At 38.7% G+C, this 18,765-nt stretch overlaps 1 protein-coding gene across 1 annotated transcript; it reads left to right on the top strand.

The window, feature by feature from the left end:
- Nucleotides 1-914: 914 nt before the first annotated feature.
- Nucleotides 915-3,471, top strand: THITE_2116996 (uncharacterized protein). Its single transcript, XM_003654150.1, has 5 exons — nt 915-1,143; nt 1,210-1,856; nt 1,934-2,023; nt 2,112-2,436; nt 2,583-3,471. The coding sequence occupies exons 1-5, from the start codon at nt 1,016-1,018 to the stop codon at nt 3,271-3,273; spliced, it is 1,881 nt and encodes a 626-aa protein (XP_003654198.1). The 5' UTR covers nt 915-1,015; the 3' UTR covers nt 3,274-3,471.
- Nucleotides 3,472-18,765: the final 15,294 nt, after the last annotated feature.

Below are 18,765 nucleotides of genomic sequence, written 5' to 3'. Positions count from 1 at the left end.
TCGACTTCTTTAAAATGACAACCCCTTTTTTTTAGAATGACAACCCCGATGGGCGGCCCGTGCGTCTCCCACCAAGTTTTGCAGCGCATGTCAATCGCCACAAGAATCGCTGCAAATCGACGATGTTCCTGACGTTGTTGAAGAGCCGGGAGGATGCAGATTTAGTGGAAAACGCGGAACTAGCTGAAAAGCTTAAAGATGCAGTAGAATCAGCCTTGCACAGCACGGTAAGGTACATAAGCCTGGAATACTGCCTGTCTTGACCGCCTACCTATGTAGTGCAGCCCGCAAGTCACGTGGTGCTGCCTTATCGATAAGAGGCTACATTGAGCTTTGCAACGTCTTAGCCAGGCCATTGGTGATGCGCGGTGCAAGATTTTGGTGGTGGACGCACGGGCCGCCCATCGGGGTTGTCATTCTGAAAAAAAAGGGGGTTGTCATTTTAAAGAAGTCGTTGGCGCATGGGCAGCTATGCACTAGCGTAGTGGAGTGTAACTACGGAAACTCCGTAAGGTTGTGAATGTTTTGGATGGCGCAAGCTCGGCCCCGGACGTGGGGACCCCGACTGCGGGGACTTCTGACCTTGATTTTGACCCTGGCCCACATGCTCCCCACCTTGGCACAGGCGCCGATCACTTGCATCTCCTGCCCGTTGCGGGCGAAGTCGGTGCAACTCCACAGGTACCGTGTGTTTGCAGCCGACAGGTGCAGGTCCAAACAAATGTTCAGATGGCCTCCTCGAGCATATGCTCGTTCAGGTACCCATGGCAGACCCCCTGGCTGCAGTGTACTCGCAGTATGACACATATTTAAGCTGGTCCGGCCCCGGCTTTTTTGTGTTGTTTCTTGCTTTGCGCTCCTGTCTTTTTGCTCTCCAGTTCCCGAGAACAACAAGTGCCTTGTGCCAAGAACGGACCCTGGGGAGGCCAATTGCGGCGACACGCCATCCTCACTCACATTCATCGCTTCAGAACAACCGAGCAGCCGAACGCCCTGCGTCGCTCCCGCCGCAGCCATGGCGGACAACGGGAGCTCCGACAGCATCCGCGCCGGCAACGATTCCAAGGGCGTTGCCGAGGACCACCTCGAGAAGGGCGTCTTACGCACCGAGCATGTCGACCTCAACCGGAATCTCGAGGCCAGGTGAGCTACACAGCGGCCAGCCTGCGGACCGGGGGAACAAATCTTACTGAACCATTTCCCGTCTAGGATCAAGAACCCGCTCGAGGGCATCCCGCGCGACGAGCTGATGAGCCGCGTCGACGCGTTCGCGCAGGAGAAAGGCCTGACTGAGCACGTGGCGCTGCTGCGCAAGGGCGCCCTCGTGGCCCAGGACCCCAATGCCTTCGAGGACATCACGGGGCCCGAGGCCCTGGATGAGGAGGAAAAGGAGGTTCTCCGCAACGAGATCCAGCACAAGTGGCGCCTTCCCTTGCGGCTGTATCTGACCATCTTCACATGCTCCATCGGCGCTGCCGTCCAAGGCTGGGATCAGACCGGCTCCAACGGCGCCAGCATCTTCTTCCCCAACGTCTACGGCATCGGGACCAACAGCACACGCGACACCATCCTGGTGGGCCTCGTCAACGCGGGCCCCTACATCGGCAGCGCCTTCATCGGCTGCTGGCTCTCGGACCCCATCAACAACTATCTCGGCCGCCGCGGCGTCATCTTCGTCGCCGCCCACTTCTGCCTCTGGCCCGTCATCGGTTCCGCCTTCTGCCAAACCTGGGGCCAGCAATTGGCCTGCCGCATTCTCATGGGCATCGGCATGGGCGTCAAGGCGTCGACTGTGCCCATCTACGCGGCCGAGAACTCGCCCGCGGCGATTCGAGGTGCCCTCGTCATGTCATGGCGTAAGTCCCTGGCCCATCCATACCTTGACGGACAACAGTGGCGCATGAAGAGTGCAATGCTAACAAGATTACCCCAGAGATGTGGACGGCTTTCGGCATTCTCCTCGGTACGGCTATCAACCTAGCCGTCTTTAGCGTGGACAATATCAACTGGCGGTTGATGCTGGGTGAGTGATCCTTCCTCTCTCTCTCTGCTTCACGCATTTTCTCCCTTCCCATTCGAAACCAGCTTGCTGATTTTCCGGCCCTGTGCAGGCGCCCCCTTCATCCCGGCCGTGCCTCTCCTTTGCCTGATCTATCTCTGCCCCGAGTCGCCCCGCTGGTACATGAAGAAGGACCGGTACAAGGACGCCTGGGATTCCATGGTGAAGCTCCGGAACCACCCGCTGCAGGTGGCACGCGATATCTTCTACATCCACTCACAGCTCGAGCTCGAGTACCAGCTCCTGCGTAACAGCACATACATCCAACGCTTCATCGAGCTCTTCACCATCCCCCGCGTGCGCCGCGCCACCCTCGCAGCATTCACCGTCATGATCGCCCAGCAGATGTGTGGCATCAACATCATTGCATTCTACTCGTAGGTTTCCCAGCCACTCCGAAGTCTAAAAAAAAGGGGGGGGGGAAAGGGAGAAAAAATCAAAAAAAAGAAAAGAAAGAAAAAAGAAAAGAAAAAAGAGCCTTGTGTTGCGGGAAGAACGCTGTCGCTGACATCTGGGGTCACAGGACCACCGTCTTCAAGGAGAACGGATCCGACGAGTTCCACGCCCTGCTCGCGTCGTTCGGCTTCGGCCTCATCAACTGGGCCTTCGCCTTCCCAGCCTTCTGGACCATCGACACATTCGGCCGCCGCTCGCTCCTGCTGTTCACCTTCCCGCAGATGACGTGGACGCTGCTCGCCGCCGGCCTGTTCACGCTGCTGGACATGGGCACGGCGCGCACGGCGCTGGTCGCGCTCTTCGTCTACCTCTTCGGCGCCTTCTACTCGCCCGGCGAGGGTCCCGTGCCGTTCGCGTACAGCGCCGAGGTGTTCCCGCTGTCGCACAGAGAGGTCGGCATGGGCTTCGCCGTCGCCGTCTGCCTGTTCTGGGCCGCTGTGCTGGGCATCACCTTCCCGTTCCTGCTGGCCTCGACGGGCACCCTCGGCGCCTTCGGCTGCTACGCCGGCTTCAACTTCGTCGCCTTCATCATGATCTTCTTCTGGGTGCCCGAGACCAAGCAGCGCACCCTCGAGGAGCTCGACTACGTCTTCGCCGTGCCGACCGCCCGCTTCGGCCGCTACCAGCTCACCGAGGCCCTGCCGTGGTTCATCAAGCGCTGGGTGTTCTTCCAGCGCAAGGCCCAGCTGCGGCCCCTGTACCAGTTTGAGCAGGAGAAGAAGGCCAAGAAGGAAGGGGAGACTGCCGTTGTTGCTTAGGTGTGATACCACAGTTACTGTTTGTTGGCTGCGAGAGAAAGTAGGGCAAGTTATCTGATGGTGGGATTTGCGAGCTTCCCAAATCGTGTACCTAGGGTGCTACAATCGGACCCCGGACTGCCGATTAGCTGAAAGACAAGCAAAACAACGTCTCTTAAGCAGAGGGAAGCTTTAAACCCTAGCAGTGGTCGGCAAACTACATCTGTGCTAGTTGCATTGAATGAGCGATGGGCTTGAGAAAATGTGTAAAAAAAAACTACTTTACAAAGGTATACAGTGGGAGTAACTATGACTCTCTCTTAAGACATTGTCAGGTGGGGAGTTTAGCTAGGGCGGCACATCTGTTAAACCTATAACGCAGGTGTCCTAAGGGGGGCTTATAGAGAATAGAAATCTCTAATAGAACAAAGGGTAAAAGTCCCCTTGATTTTGATTTTCAGTGTGAATATAAACTATGAAAGTGTAGCCTATCGATCCTTTAGTCCCTCGAAATTTAAGGCTAGAGGTGCTAGAAAAGTTACCACAGGGGTAACTAGCTTGTAGCGACTAAGCGTTTATAGCGACGTCGCTTTTTAATCCTTTCGATGTTGGCTCTTCCTATTATACCAAAGTAGAATTTTTATTATTATTATTATTATTAATCTTACACCGAAGAGGCACTTAGCGCCTCGCTACTAAGGGCAAACGGTCCCTTCACCTCTATATACACTACTTACGTATAGCGCCTATGCTACGTTCCCGCTATATAGGGCGGGCCTCCCTAGTTCCTTCTCTCCAACTCGCTAGAACTCACCTTTCTAGCCTAGTGGCGACGGAGATATCGCGGCCTATACAGCCTATTGCGTACTACTTACGTATACGATACGCTCCTAGTGCGAGTGCCGTAGTCGCTAGGTATACTATATACTCGAGGGGAGCGGCTAGAGGCTAACCTTCCTATGCCTCCTCCTCTTCCTATTGCGCCTCTTGCCTACGCCTTAGTCCTTATAGCTAGCCGTTAGAGGCTCCTCTACTACGTTGTTCTAGCTACTATACTCCTACTATATACTTATAGAGCTTTCCGCCGATCCCCTATATCCTACTTTACCCTCGACGTTTAGTTTAAACGCTAGCTAGTACTCCTATAGGCGCCTAATATATATTAGCTATCCTATAAGCCTCTAGACGCCTCTTCTACTCCTAAGTAGTGTAAATAGTATATATTGATCTTAGATATAAGGCCTTCCTATAGTAACTGTAGGGTCCCTATAGTATATTGTAAAGTAGACAATGGTCTTAGGTACTTTGCTATAACGATAAAGCGGTATAGACGTATCTAGTACCTTCTTCTAGAATAGGAACTGCCTAAGGCTAATAGCCCTAATTTACACCTATATAAAGAGAGAGCTTTGCACTTTACTAAAATCTTTATATATCTATAGTACTTAGGTAGGGGGTTCTAAGATATATAGGTCTACTACTTCTCTATAGTATACCCTCTCTAGCCTCTTAGCGTCTATATGGTATATCTATAGCTTTCTATATACCTTCTACTCCTTTACTATAGCTACGTCTATATCGATATATAGCTATAGCTCTTAGGGTTTCTAATCGTTGTCCTTATTGCTCTTGCTCTATACCTTTATTACTATTGCTAGGTAGTATACAAGGAGCTAGTCCTTGGCCTATAGTTGCCTTTACTCTATAGGAGACTCCTTTATAGCTAGTTCTACTACTAGGGCGTAGCGTATATAGTACTGCTTCTTCAACTTTAATACTACCTTCGTATAGACATTGTATAGAAGTTATATAAGCCTAGTTTTCTAGAGCCTCTGCTTAGTATATACCGCCTAGCGGTTAAGGTATAGATCGATAGGGGGTACCTAGGTCTTACTTTCTAGGTTATAGATTAGTATAGCTTTATATATACTAGCAACTACCTAGAGGTAGCCTAACTACGTTATACTAAAGCTATATATAATCCTATAGAGAGTCCTTTTAATTGGCGTTAAGGTATACTACGCCGCTACCCTATATAAAAGGACGCTTCTAATGACCTTTGTATAGATCTCCTAAGCTTATACAATATATATCTTATATATCTTTGCTATAAGTCTTGTAAAGGTAAACTTCTATATAGCTATCTTAGCCTTAACCGCCTTCTTATATACCTAAAACGAGAGCTTATAGTCTAGCTATACGCCTAGGAACCTCGTTAACTCTATAGGTATAAGTCCTAGCTAACCTTCGCTAAGGATATTAATGACCTCTATATATAGCTACTATACCTTTATAAAATGGATAAGCTCGCTCTTCGCTAGTTTAAACTATATCCTTTGTTCTATAGCCTATTTCTTATATTTAGCAAACCCCTTCTCTAGTATATAGTAGTACACTAGTGTATCTTATCTAAATGTAAGAAGGTTAATGTCATCTATATATCTAACTATTAGGAGCCTAGTATACACTTCGAGGGCGTAGAATAAAGGGGTGATAAAGAGGATAAATAGCACTAGCGATAATAGCGAGCCCTATAGTGTACTTTACTATAGAGTTGTAGGCTTAGCTATAATCCTATTAAACTATAGGTGTACTATACAATCTTCGAAATAGCTCTTTAGGAGTATAATTAGCTTCCTTTTAAAGCCTAGTTCCTAGAGCGTATATAGTAGTTAGATCTAGTCGACCTAGTCGAAAGCGCCTTTTAGGTCTAATTACAATAGTAAAGTATAGGCGCTATACGCCTATACTATCTTTACTATATTAGTTACTACCTAGATTGCTACCTCTATAGACCTATATTGCTAGAAGCCTATCTATATCTCTAGGAGTAGCTTATACGCCTTAGCTATATATATTACTTAGTCTACGATAGCCGTCTCGATAATCTTGCCTACTATACTAAATAGCGATATTAAGTAGTACGCTCTAACCTCCGTTAGCTATTCTAGAGACTTCCCTAGCTTCCTAAGGACAACTACCTATATAGTATAGAATCTATATAGGAAATGCTCTAGTTTAAAATAGGTATATATAATTGCTATAAGCACCTTCGACAGCTTACCCTCTTTGTTATAGGCCTTAAGGAACTTATTAGTAAAGAGGTCCTTGCTAAGCGTCTTGTTTAATCCTATATAGCTTATAATCTCTATAATCTCGGCTCTATAGACCTCTTAGTCGATAAGCGTAGTATTGCGAAAAGACTCTTTAGACTAGTCTTAGTCGAGGATACTATTGTACTACGCCTATAGTATAGGAAAGAAGCGTTCTACTAGCGCCTTAGCCTTCTAGGTATACGTTATAGTGCTCTAGGGCTTGCTAGGTCTTAGCTAGAGCGCTAGCAACACTAGAGGCTTAGGGCGTTAATAGCTTTAAAGCTATACCTATTTCTCAATGTCCTATATTAGCTTCTGCTCCTTCGACGCCCTAGCGAGCGAGTAGCGCTAATATAGTGTCTATAACCGATAGGCGTAGCGCTTAAAACATTATACTGCTTTATAGTAATAACTTTAGGAGCTCGCTATATAGCTTAACTACTAGGTGCGTTTAGCCCTCTTTACTTCTTATATTGCCTTATCGACTTTAAAGTTCTACTATAGCGTATAGGACCCTTGGTTAAACTTATAGTATAGGGCTACTACGTCTATAATACTAGTTAGCTTATATATAAAGGTATCTACTATATCTTTAAGTTCCTCTACTATATTAATCTCCTTTAATAGAGTTAAGAACTAGGCTTTAGCTTTATACCTTTTATAGTCTAATAGCGCCTAGCTATAGCTCTATAATATAGTAGTTCTACTGCTACTCTCCTTTAGTAGTACTTTAGCTATCTAGGGTATATAGTCTAAGTCTACTAAGTTAAAAAGTCCTAGCTATTAGGTATCGCTACTTTATATTACTTAGATATAGTCGATTATACTATCTCTATTACTTTGCTATATTTAGGTAGACGTAATATATAGTATATAAAGCTTAAGCTCCTATTCTATTATAATCTAGAGTAGTATACTTGCTAATTAAAAGGTCTTATTATACTTGTCCTATATTAGGTAATAGGCGTTGAAGTCGCCTATAAGTATATTACGCCCCCTTAGCTCCCGCTCTACTAGGGCGTAGAGTAGCGATCGCTACCCTAGCTCCTAGTTAGACAAGTAAATAGACTATACTATAAGGGGGTCCGATCCTTCTTTCTTAAATGTTATAGCTGCCTAATCTTCCCCCGCCTTAGCCAACTATATTGTATAGTCGAGGTGCTTGCTTATATATAACGCCGCCCTACTAGCGCTATACACTATCTTATACTAGCCGCCTTGTCTATAGGGTAGGGCTAGGGGGGTTATATCTAAGTAAATTAGCGGCTTCTAAATTACTATTAGGTCGAACTCCTCCCTACCCTCTAGCGCTTAGTTAAAGTAGTTTCTACTACTATCGGTGTTCTAATAGAATACTCTTAGCGTTATAGCTATATACTTAGTATAGGATAGGGGCCCTTAGTCATTACTATATTAGGTTATAAAGTTGGCTCTATACTTGTACTATATAGGGGCGTTATATAAGTAGTGCTTCTATTCTATACTTTAGCTCCTTAAAAGATTTATAAGAGTACTCTAAATTAGAATAGGTCTACGCTATTAGAGCGCTTTACCCTTTAGATATTAGTAGGCTAGCCTATCTTAGTAGGGCGCTTCCTTAGGCGCTATTCTCCTAACTTATCTTCTAAGCTCCTATACTATATACTCGCCCCCGTCGCTACTACTACTTGAGGCTAGGGTATATAGAAGGTAAATAGGCGGTCGTTAAACCGCTCTCTTATATATTAACGCTACTCCTTCGCTATTTTATAGCTTATATTAAAGGCTATATAGGCGCTTCTATAGTTAATATACTTTAGCCTATTCCTAGCTAGGTTAGTCTTTACTAGGTATTTTACCTTTTGCTCCCTCGCTATATCGCTATCGCTATACGCTATATAGGTATAAATTAGGTAGTATACCTCTTCCTCTTTATAGAACGTCGCCTTATATCTCTACTTCTTATATTTAAAGTATAGGACTATATACACTATACCTTTAAAGCGTTTATAAAGGTAGACTATATAATTGAGTAAGACCCCTTAGTTAATAAGCCTTGCTACTTCCTCAACTATATATAGCTCGACTAGTATATATATTGTTCGTAGCCTCTAACTATCTTTAGCGTTGCCTTATAGCGCCTATAGCCTTATATATATAATCTAAACCTTGTTCTCCTTCGCTAGGTCTACCGCTAAGCGGCTAGTGTTACTTCTATACTTTGTTAAAGCGGCTAGCTAAACACCCTTTATAAGCACTATAAAGGTATAGCGTTTAAGCATTGTAGTTGCTTTAAACGTAGCTATAACCTACGTTTTATTGTCCTTATTAGTAAACTATATCTAGTGGTCCTCTTTAAAGGTAACTACTATATTCCTACTCTTTAGCAGCTTCTACACTATAATTACATCGTTTCTATCACCCCCTATCGTTGTTCTTATTATCGCTATAGCTATATTAATCGCCTAGACTATATTACCTATACTTCTATTAACGATATCTATAGGTACTTGCCTAAGGTCTACTATAAGCTTGTAGAACAGTTTCTTCGATATATACTAAATGTGGCTTTTAAGTAGCTAAGGCGCTATCGTCGTAGCTATACCCTGCCCTACTACCTATACTTAGGTCCTCGTTTATATACCTTTAATGCTCGTCTATATCCTAACTTTGTTCTTAATTTGTATAACCTCCTCTTTAATATAGTCGACGCTTCTATATAGCTTATATACATTGTAAAGGCATTTTAGCTCGTCTTAAAACACTTTATAGTAGTATATATATATAGCTACCTATATATATAGCTATATCTCTAGTAACACTAGGGTATAGAATTCTTATAGAAGCTTTAATCGCTTATCACTAGCGCCCTTAGTATATATATTCCAATTGTTTATAGCTCCTATAGGAGGGAGTCTAAGTCTTTAGTCGTGTCGGTCGGGGTATTCGTATATATTAGCTGTAGTGTTGCGACCTACAGTGCTCGACGCTAGGCTACCGCTATCGCCACTACGACCTATATAGCTACTACGCCCCTTCTACAATATTGTAGATAGGGGTAATTGGGTACGCTAAGAACGCTTGTGTTATTGGATTCGGTTTTAGCGCAATAGTTCCTTCGTAATCGGCGTTTAAATACGAAGAAGCTCCCTAGCTAAACGGTATTAAAGTAGAATTTAATAAGCGTTAGATTGTTCACCCACTAATAGAGAACTATTATAGCAGTAAATGTAATGTGCTAGCCTTATAGCGTTCTGTAGATAAGCGTACAATGTTCTATTTAGCTACTTTAAGGGAGAGAAAAGAAGGAGTGTAGGCTATTATTATAGCATATACGCGAGTCGCTGCTAAACAGAGACTAGCACAACTCTAAGGCGGATATGACGGCATAGCACGCTAACCACCGTTATATGACTTGCGCACGGACCTGTCACGTGACTATATACCTACGTGATTTCCTAAGTTAATAGATTTATAGGATTCGAGTCGACTTCTAGATTAGGAAAGAGGGGTTGACTAGCTAATAAGGAAAAAACGCGCTAATAAGGCAAACTATGTCTTACTCTATAGTATATAGACCTTGTAGCTCTACTGCAAATTGTAGCCCTATTGCAAATTGTCTATACGCATTGCCTAAGGTATTTAAGTATAGTTTTCTACTTATATATTAATAGTTTTCCTCTCTCTCTTTAGACTTAAAGTCTTTGTTAATCAAAGATCAATTTAGCTACGAGTTATCTAATATTTATTTTACTTTACTATAATATTACTTTAAGTCTTACTACTATAAGCCTATAAAGGCGATATAATATCTAATATAGTCTTTCCTAATAGGACTAGTTTAGTTAGCTAGGGAACTTAAATCTCTAATAGAACCTTCGACTTACTAACAATATAGTACAATAGGTTGGCTAAGAACCAATTGGCACTAAGGATAAACCGTCGAGTATATAATAGGTTGCTAATAGCGAAGCAACCTCCGATCAACTAGTGGCAAGTAGTACAATCACCTTGTTAAAGCAATTCAACTATATTAATCGATAAAAGAAGTCTTAAAAGAGGTATAATTCCAACAATAGCTTATAAGACAGAGAATATAGGTTATACTCCTAGGCCTATTGAATAGGGCTAGAACATTTAGAAGATTAATCTAGTAGATCTCTATAAGTTCAATGTAGAAGGTAACTAAGGTATCTAAATTTAATTGAAAATCAATAATTTAACTCTATTTAGCTTTTAAACCTAAATAACTACTAACTTAATTAAAGAATATAAACTTATAAATCTTATTCCTAAGTTTTTCAATTAAATTAGTTAGATTAAGTATTTAGCTAAAGAATAGGAGATAGATTTAATTAAACGCTATCTAAGGCTTAAGAATAAATATATCGCTATTACCTATTTCCCTTAGGATAATAAACTAATTGCTTTTAAAGAGATCTAGCCGTTAAGTATTAAATAGGTCGATTAGTTATAAAGCGACGATCTTATTAAGATAATTCGATCGATTATTGTATAGCGCGATATAGTAATTGGATAGGCTATAGCTCTATAAGTTATCTATAATATACTAGCTAATTCGATAGTAATGCTACTTATAAAGGTCTAGCAATTTAAGCGAGAATAAAGCAATATCCTTAACTCTAAAGAACTTTCTACTTTATATATCTAAGTCAAGGCTCTCTTATATAATAAGATAGTACTAGAAGATAAGAGGATAGACCTCTTTAAGAAGATTGCTAATATAGTCGATTTATAGGGCTAAGCTATACCTTCGACCTAAACTAAACTACTATAAACTAAATTATATACTAAGTTATATAACTCTAATCGTCTAATTTCAATGATTAAAAAGACTTTTAAATCTACAACTTATATAAAAACTATAAAGATTGTTGACCTTAAGAAGTTTATTAATAGTAAAGACCTAAAGTACTTAGTCTAGAAGGTAGCTATACTTTAGAAGATTAAAGGAAACTACAAATTGTTTTTAATAGAAGATTTGAAATTTAGATATATAGTATCCTTTATCAGTAGCAAAGCGATAGAGGCCTTTGTACTATACTTTGAAGAAAATACTATAAAGCTAATTACCAATCTTAATAAGCTATTTAACTTTTTAGATAGTTTTTATACTAACCCTACTAAACTCTATTATATAAAGAACCATTTTATAGTCTTAAAGATAAGATCTATACTCTACTATAAGTTCTTTACTAAGTTTATCTATCTTACTACTAAGTCTAAAAAGCTTAAAGACAAGTAGAAGGAGGAGTTTTATACTCAACTCTCTTAAAGCCTATATTTCTAGATAGTAAGAGATCTAGTTAACCTAAATATTAACTTTAACGACTTTATTCGCTTTAGCTACTAGTTTTACCTACTTTAGGAGATAGCTAAGAAGGATTAAAAGGATAGAAAATCCAATTAGTCGAGGTTAAGATAATCGAATAGAGGATTAGCTCCTATAAAGAAGAAAGAGAAGACCCCTTAGCTAGATAGTTCTAATAGAGGTAAAGCTAAATTAGATTCTTTTAGACTCTTTTAGAAGGAGTATAATACTCTAAAGGAAGAAGGTAAGTACTTCTATTACTAGGAGACTAGTTATATAAAAGCGTAGTACTTAAAACGTATTATAGCTATAATTAAGAAGATAGAGGTAGACCTAGAGAAGATAACGAACTTAGTTAAAGAAAATAAGACTAAGACTATCGAATTAGAAAACTAAGAGCTCTAGAGAAAGTAGACTCTAGCTTAGAGCTAGATATTAGGTTAGCGGTTACCTAGGTAGACCTTTAGTAGCTTATAAGCAGTTAAAGCCTTTCCTTCTTTTATATATTAACTGTTAATAGAACTAGTATTACTATTACTATATTCGTTAACTCTAGAGCAAATAGTTATACCTTTTTTAATTAAACCTATATAAAGCGAATCGCTAAGAAACTTAGTGTTGAGGAAATATTACTCGAGACTCTAATCTCTATAAAGGACTTCCAAAGTAGATCTATAGATCTAATTAACTTAATTCTAAAGTTCGACCTCTAAATCAATAGAAGAATATAGAAGGATACCCTATTCCTAGCTCTCGATATAGAGAAGGAGCATTAGCTATTACTAGGCTAATAATAGCTCGTCTACTATAATATTCTACTAGATATTCGCTAATACTAATTAATCTAGCTTAAAGACAAACTATATGATCTAGAATAGAGCTATATCTTTGAGATTCCTTATAACTTCCTTGTTCCTATTACGGTAAAGCAAAACAAGTGCTAGATAACTCGTAGCTAAATTAATCCTCGATTGACGAAGACTTTAAGTCTGAGGAGAGAGAGGAAAACTATCAATATATAGGTGGAAAACCGTACTAAAATACCTTAGGTAGTATATATAGACAATTTGCAGTAGGGCTACAATTTGCAGTAGGGCTACAAAGTCTATACGCTATAAGGTAAGACGCAGTTCGCCTTATTAGCGTGTTTTTCCAACTTAGGAAGTCACGTAGGCGTATAGTCACATAATAGGTCTATATATAAGTTATATAACGGTAGTTAGCGTGCTATATTGTTATATTACCCCCTTTTGAAAAAACGTTGTACCTATATAACAGATATATTATAGTCCTTCGCTAGCTATTAGTAATTAGAAGAGTTAGTTTACAAGCCTATTTTTTATAAAGTTTATATAATTGAGTTCTATAGGACTTAGAAATCTGCCCTATAGCCCACTGGGCTATATAAGTCATTATATCTAGGCCAGTAGGTATATAAGAGAGCTAGGATAAAATGTTATCCTACAACCTTATAGTAGGTTTATATATATATACAACGTCTCCTAGATCGAGTTAGATCGCGTTGTCTCTTAGGTATTAGTAGGTTATTATCTAGATGTTCGTTATTAAAGTAATCCTCCTTATAAGCTTTTAGCTATTATAACAACTATTGCAGTAGTCTAGCTATATAGAAGAATGCTTTATAGAATTCTTAAAGGTAATATAGTATATTCTTAAAATTAGTAGTATTATACTATTTAAGGTCCTCGCCTTAACTAATCTATTTAGTATAGTATTAGAGTTTCCCTTTAAATATTTAAGAGGTAAGAATCTTTTTAACTTACTATTCTAACTTGTTGTCCACTTTAATTAGCGGCTTAAGCTAAGGTTCCTAGCCTAGCAATAGGTTATTTAGTGCCTTCTAAAGTCGATCTAGGGTAAACATTAGATATATTTTCTAAGTCTTAGGTAGCTTTAGCTTATAAGAATAACTCTTCTTAGCGATAATTAGAAAAGGTTTAGCAATAAGGTAATCGAGCTTATCACTTAGTTAGTTCGTCTATTAATAGCCCTTTGTAATATAGACCTCTTAGCTAACTTTAAACTCTTCTAGTCGTTAATACTTATTCGCTTACCGCTTTTAAACTTCTTAGGCTTTCTATATACTTTCTTTAGCAAATTAGACAATAGAATTAATTTTAGAGAGTATCTCCTAGGCTTTAATATAATTAAGCTTATCTTTAATACTATTAAATTCTCGAATATACTTCTATTAATTATAGATTATCTAAGGGAATATACTAGTCTCGACTTCGAATATAGCAAGGCTAATAGACGAGTAGAGTAAAATAGCTTAAGTAAAATCTATTATAGGCAATAATTAAAGGAGCTTCTTTGTACTTAAACGCTGATTACGAAGGAACTATTGCACTAAAACCGAATTCGACGACGCGAACGTTCTTAGTATACTCGATTACCCCTATCTACAATGTTGTAGAGGGGGTGTAGTAGCTACGTAGGTCGTAGTAGCGATAGCAGTAGCCTAGCGTTGAGCACTATAGGTTACGACACTGTAGCTAATGTATATAAATACCCCGACCGATATAACTAAAGACTTAGGCTCCCTCTTATAGGAGCTACGAACGATTGGAATATATATACTAAGGGCGTTAGCGATAAACGATCGAGGCTTCTATAGGAATTCTACGCCCTAGTGTCGCTAAAGATATAGCTATATATATAGGTAGCTATATATATATACTACTACAAGGTGTTTTAAAACGAGCTAAACTACCCTTATAATATATATAGGCTATATAGAAGCGTCGACTATATTAAAGAGGAGGTTATATAAATTAAGAACAAGGTTAGGACGTAGATAAGCGTTAGAGGTATATAAGCAAGGACCTAGGTATAGGTGGTAGAGTAGGGCGTAGCTACGATAGTAGCGCCCTAGCTACTTAAAAGCCGCGTTTAATATATACTAAAGAAACTGTTCCATAAGCTTATAATAGACCTTAGGTAGGCATCTACAAATATCGTTAATAGGAGTATAGGTAATATAGTCTAGGCGGTTAATATAGCTATAGCGACGATAGGAGTAACGACAAGGGGCGGCGGAAGTAGTGCGATCGTAGTATAGAAGCTACTAAAGAGTAGGAATATAGTAGTTACCTTCGAGGAGGACTACTAGGTATAGTTTGCTAATAAGGACAATAAAGTATAGGTTATAGCTATATTTAGAGCAACTACAATATTTAAATGCTATACCTTCGTAGTACTTATAAAGGGTGTTTAGCTAGCCGCTTTTATAAGGTATAGAGGTAACGCTAGCTACCTAGCAGTAGACTTAGTAAAGGAGAATAAGGTTTGGATTATATATACGAGGCTATAGGCGCTATAGGGTAGTACTAAGGACGGTTAGGGGCTATAAACGATATATATACTAGTTAAGCTATATATAGTCGAGGAAGTAGCGAGGCTTATTGACTAAGAGGTCTTACTTAATTATATAGTCTACCTTTATAAACGCTTTAAAGGTATAGCGTATACAGTTTTATACTTTAAATATAGGAAATAGAGATATAAAGCGACGTTCTATAAAGAGGAAGAGGTATATTATCTAATCTATATCTATATAGCGTATAGCAATAGCAATATAGTAAATGAGTAAGAGGCAAAATGCTTAGTAAAGACCGACCTAGCTAGGAATAGGCCAAAGTATATTAACTATAGAGGCGCCTATATAGCCTTTAATATAAGCTATAAAATAGCGAAGGAGTAGCGCTAATATATAAAGGAGTAGTTTAACGACCACCTACTTACTTTCTATATACCTTAGCCTTAAGTAGTAGTAGCGATAGAGGTAAGTATATAGCGTAGAAGCTAGGAGAATAAGTTGAAAGAATAGCACCTAAGGAAGCGCCCTATTAAGGTGGACTAGCCTACTAATATCTAGAGAGCAAAGCGCTCTAATAGTATAGACCTATTCCAATTTAAAGTACTTTTATAAACCTTTTAAAGAGCTAGGGTATAGAATAGGAGTACTACTTATATAGTACCTATGACGGCATAGCACGCTAACCACTGTCATATAACTCGTGTACAGACCTGTCACGTGACTATATACTCACGTGACCTCCCGAGTTGGTAGATTTGTAGGATTCGAGTCGACTTCCAGATTAGGAAGGAGGGGTTGACTTACCGATAAGGAAAAACGCGCTAATAAGGCGAACCGTGTCTTACCCTGCAATATATAGACTTTGTAGCCCTACTGCAAATTGTAGCCCCACTACAAATTGTCTATACGTACTACCTAAGGTATTTGAGTATAGTTTTCTACCTATATATTAATAGTTTCCCTCTCTCTCTTTAGACTTGAAGTCTTTGTCAATCGAAGATTAATTCAGCTACAAGTCATCTAGTACTTATTTTACTTTACTATAACATTATTTTAAGTCTCTCTACTATAGGCCTACAAAGGCGATATAATATCTAATATAGTCTTTCTTAACAGGACTAGTTTAGTTGGCTAGGGAACTTAAATCTCTAATAGAACCTTCGACTTACCAATAGTATAGTGCAATAGGTTGGCTAGGAACCAATTGGCACTAAGGACAAACTATTAAGTATACGATAGGTTGTTGATAGCGAAGCAACCTTTGATCAACTAGTAGCAAGTAGTACAATCACCTCGTCGAGGCGATTCAACTATATTGATCGATAGAAGAAGTCTTGAAAAAGATACAATATCGACAATAGCTTATAAGATAGAGAATATAGGTTATACTTCTAGGCCTACTAAACAAGGCTAGAATATCTAGAAGATTGATCTAGTAGATCTCTATAAGTTTAATGTAGGAGGTAACCGAGGTACTCGAATTCGATTGAAGATTAGCGATTTGACTTCGTTTAGCTTTTAAACTTAAATGATCGCTAATTTGATCGAGGAATACGAATTTACAAATCCTATTCCTAAGTTTTTTAACTAAATTAGCTAGATCGAACATTTAGCTAAGGAATAGGAGATAGATTTAATTAAGCGCTATCTAAGGCTTAAGAACAAGTATATTACTATTGCCTATTTCCTTTAGGATAACGAACTGATCGTTTCTAAGGAGATCTAGCTATTGAGTATCGAATAGGTCGATCAATTACAAGGCAACGATCTTATTAAGATAATTCGATCGATTATTGTATAGTACAATATAGCAATTAGATAGGCTATAGCTCTATAAGTTACCTATAATGCGCTAGCTAATTCGATAGTAGTACTATTTACAAAGGTTTAGTAGTTTAAATAAGAATAAGGCAATATCCTCGACCTTAAAGAACTTTCTACTTTATATACCTAAGTCGAGGCACTCTTATATAATAAGATAGCATTGGAAGACAAGAGGATAAAACTCCTTAAGAAGATTGCTAATATAGTCGATCTATAGGGCTAAGCTATACCCTCGACTTGAACTAAACCGATATAAACCGAGATATATATAGAGTTATATAACCTCGATCGTCTAATCTCAACGACTAAAAAGACTCTTGAACTTATAATCTATATAAAAACTATAAAGATTGCTAACTCTAAGAAGTTTACCAATAGTAAAGACCTAAAGTATTTAGTCTAGAAGGTAGCTATACTTTAGAAGATTAAAGGGAACTACGAATTGTTTCTAATAGAGGACTTGAAATTTAGATATATAATATCTTTTATTAGTAGTAAAGCAATAGAGGCTCTTATACCCTACCTTGAGAAGGATATAGTAGAGCTAATTAATAATTTTAATAAGTTATTCGACTTTCTAAACGAATTTTATACTAATTTTACCGAACTCTATTATATAAAAAACGATTTTATAGTCCTAAAGATAAGATCTATACCCTATTACAAGTTCTTTACTAAGTTTATCTACTTTACTACTAAGTCTAAGAAACCTAAAGACGAATAGAAAGAAGAATTCTATATTCGACTCTCTTAGAACCTATATTTCTAGATAGCGAGAGACCTAGTCGATCTGAATATTAGCTTTAACGACTTTACTCGCCTTAGACACTAGTTCTCTTTACTCTAGGAGATAGCTAAGAAGGATCGAAAGGACGGAAAATCTAATTTACTAGGATCTAGACAACTAAACGGAGGATTAGCTTCTATAAAGAAGAAAGAAAAGACCCTTTAGCTAGATAGTTCTAGTAGAGGTAAGGCTAAATCGGGATCTCCTAGGCTCTTTTAGAAAGAGCGTAATGCCCTAAAAGAAGAGGGTAAATACTTCTATTACTAGAAGACTAGTTATATAAAGGCGTAGTACCTAAAATGTATTATAGCTATAATTAAGAAGATAGAGGTAGACTTAGAGAAAATAATAAACATAGTTAAAAAAATAAGACTAAGACTACTAAATTAGAAAACTAAGAGCTTTAAAGAAAGTAGATTCTAGCTTAGAGCTAGATATTAGGTTAGCAGTTACCTAGGTAGACCTTTAGTAGCTTATAGGTAGTCGAAGTCTCTCCTTCCCTTATATATTAGCTATTAATAGAATTAGTATTACTATTATTATATTCGTTGACTCTAGAGTAAATAGATATACCTTCTTTAATTAAACTTATATAAAGCGAATCACTAAGAAACTTAGCGTTGAAGGGATACTATTCGAGACTCTAATCTCTATAAAAGACTTTTAGGGCTAATCTATAGACCTTATCGACTTAATCCTAAGACTCGACCTTCGAATTAATAGAAGAATATAGAAGGATACTCTATTCTTAGTCCTTAATATAGGGAAGGAGTATTAGCTATTACTAGGCTAATAGTAGCTCGCTTACTATAATATTCTATTAGATACTCGTTAGTATCGACTAATTTAGTCTAAAGATAAACTATATAATCTAGAATAGAATTATATCTTTGAGATTTTTTATAACTTCTTTATTTTTAAAGCACTAAACCTTAAATATTAAAAAGATATTAAATAGAGAGACTAAACGATAGAGCGTTAAAATTAGTGTTAGAAGGCTTAATAGTAACTATAAATATTAAAGTATAGAGAAATACTCTCTAAACCTTTATTTAATAAATCCTATTAATTAGTATAATCTACTAAAGATCTAGAAATATATTAATTAGTATAACCTAAAATAAGCCTAGAATTATACTAATCGGTATAACTCGAA

Source organism: Thermothielavioides terrestris, chromosome 3 (assembly GCF_000226115.1).
Source record: "Thermothielavioides terrestris NRRL 8126 chromosome 3, complete sequence".
Classification (NCBI taxonomy): Eukaryota; Fungi; Ascomycota; class Sordariomycetes; order Sordariales; family Chaetomiaceae; genus Thermothielavioides; species Thermothielavioides terrestris.
The sequence above is the reverse complement of the archived record's forward strand: the minus strand, read 5'-3'. Positions and strand labels throughout refer to the sequence as shown.

Excerpts from the sequence above, each read along its gene's own strand:
- THITE_2116996 (XM_003654150.1), top strand. The coding sequence starts at position 1,016 with ATGGCGGACAACGGGAGCTCCGACAGCATCCGCGCCGGCAACGATTCC. Across the intron at positions 1,144-1,209 it reads AACCGGAATCTCGAGGCCAG|GATCAAGAACCCGCTCGAGG; the intron begins GTGAGCTACACA and ends TTTCCCGTCTAG. Across the intron at positions 2,437-2,582 it reads AACATCATTGCATTCTACTC|GACCACCGTCTTCAAGGAGA; the intron begins GTAGGTTTCCCA and ends CTGGGGTCACAG.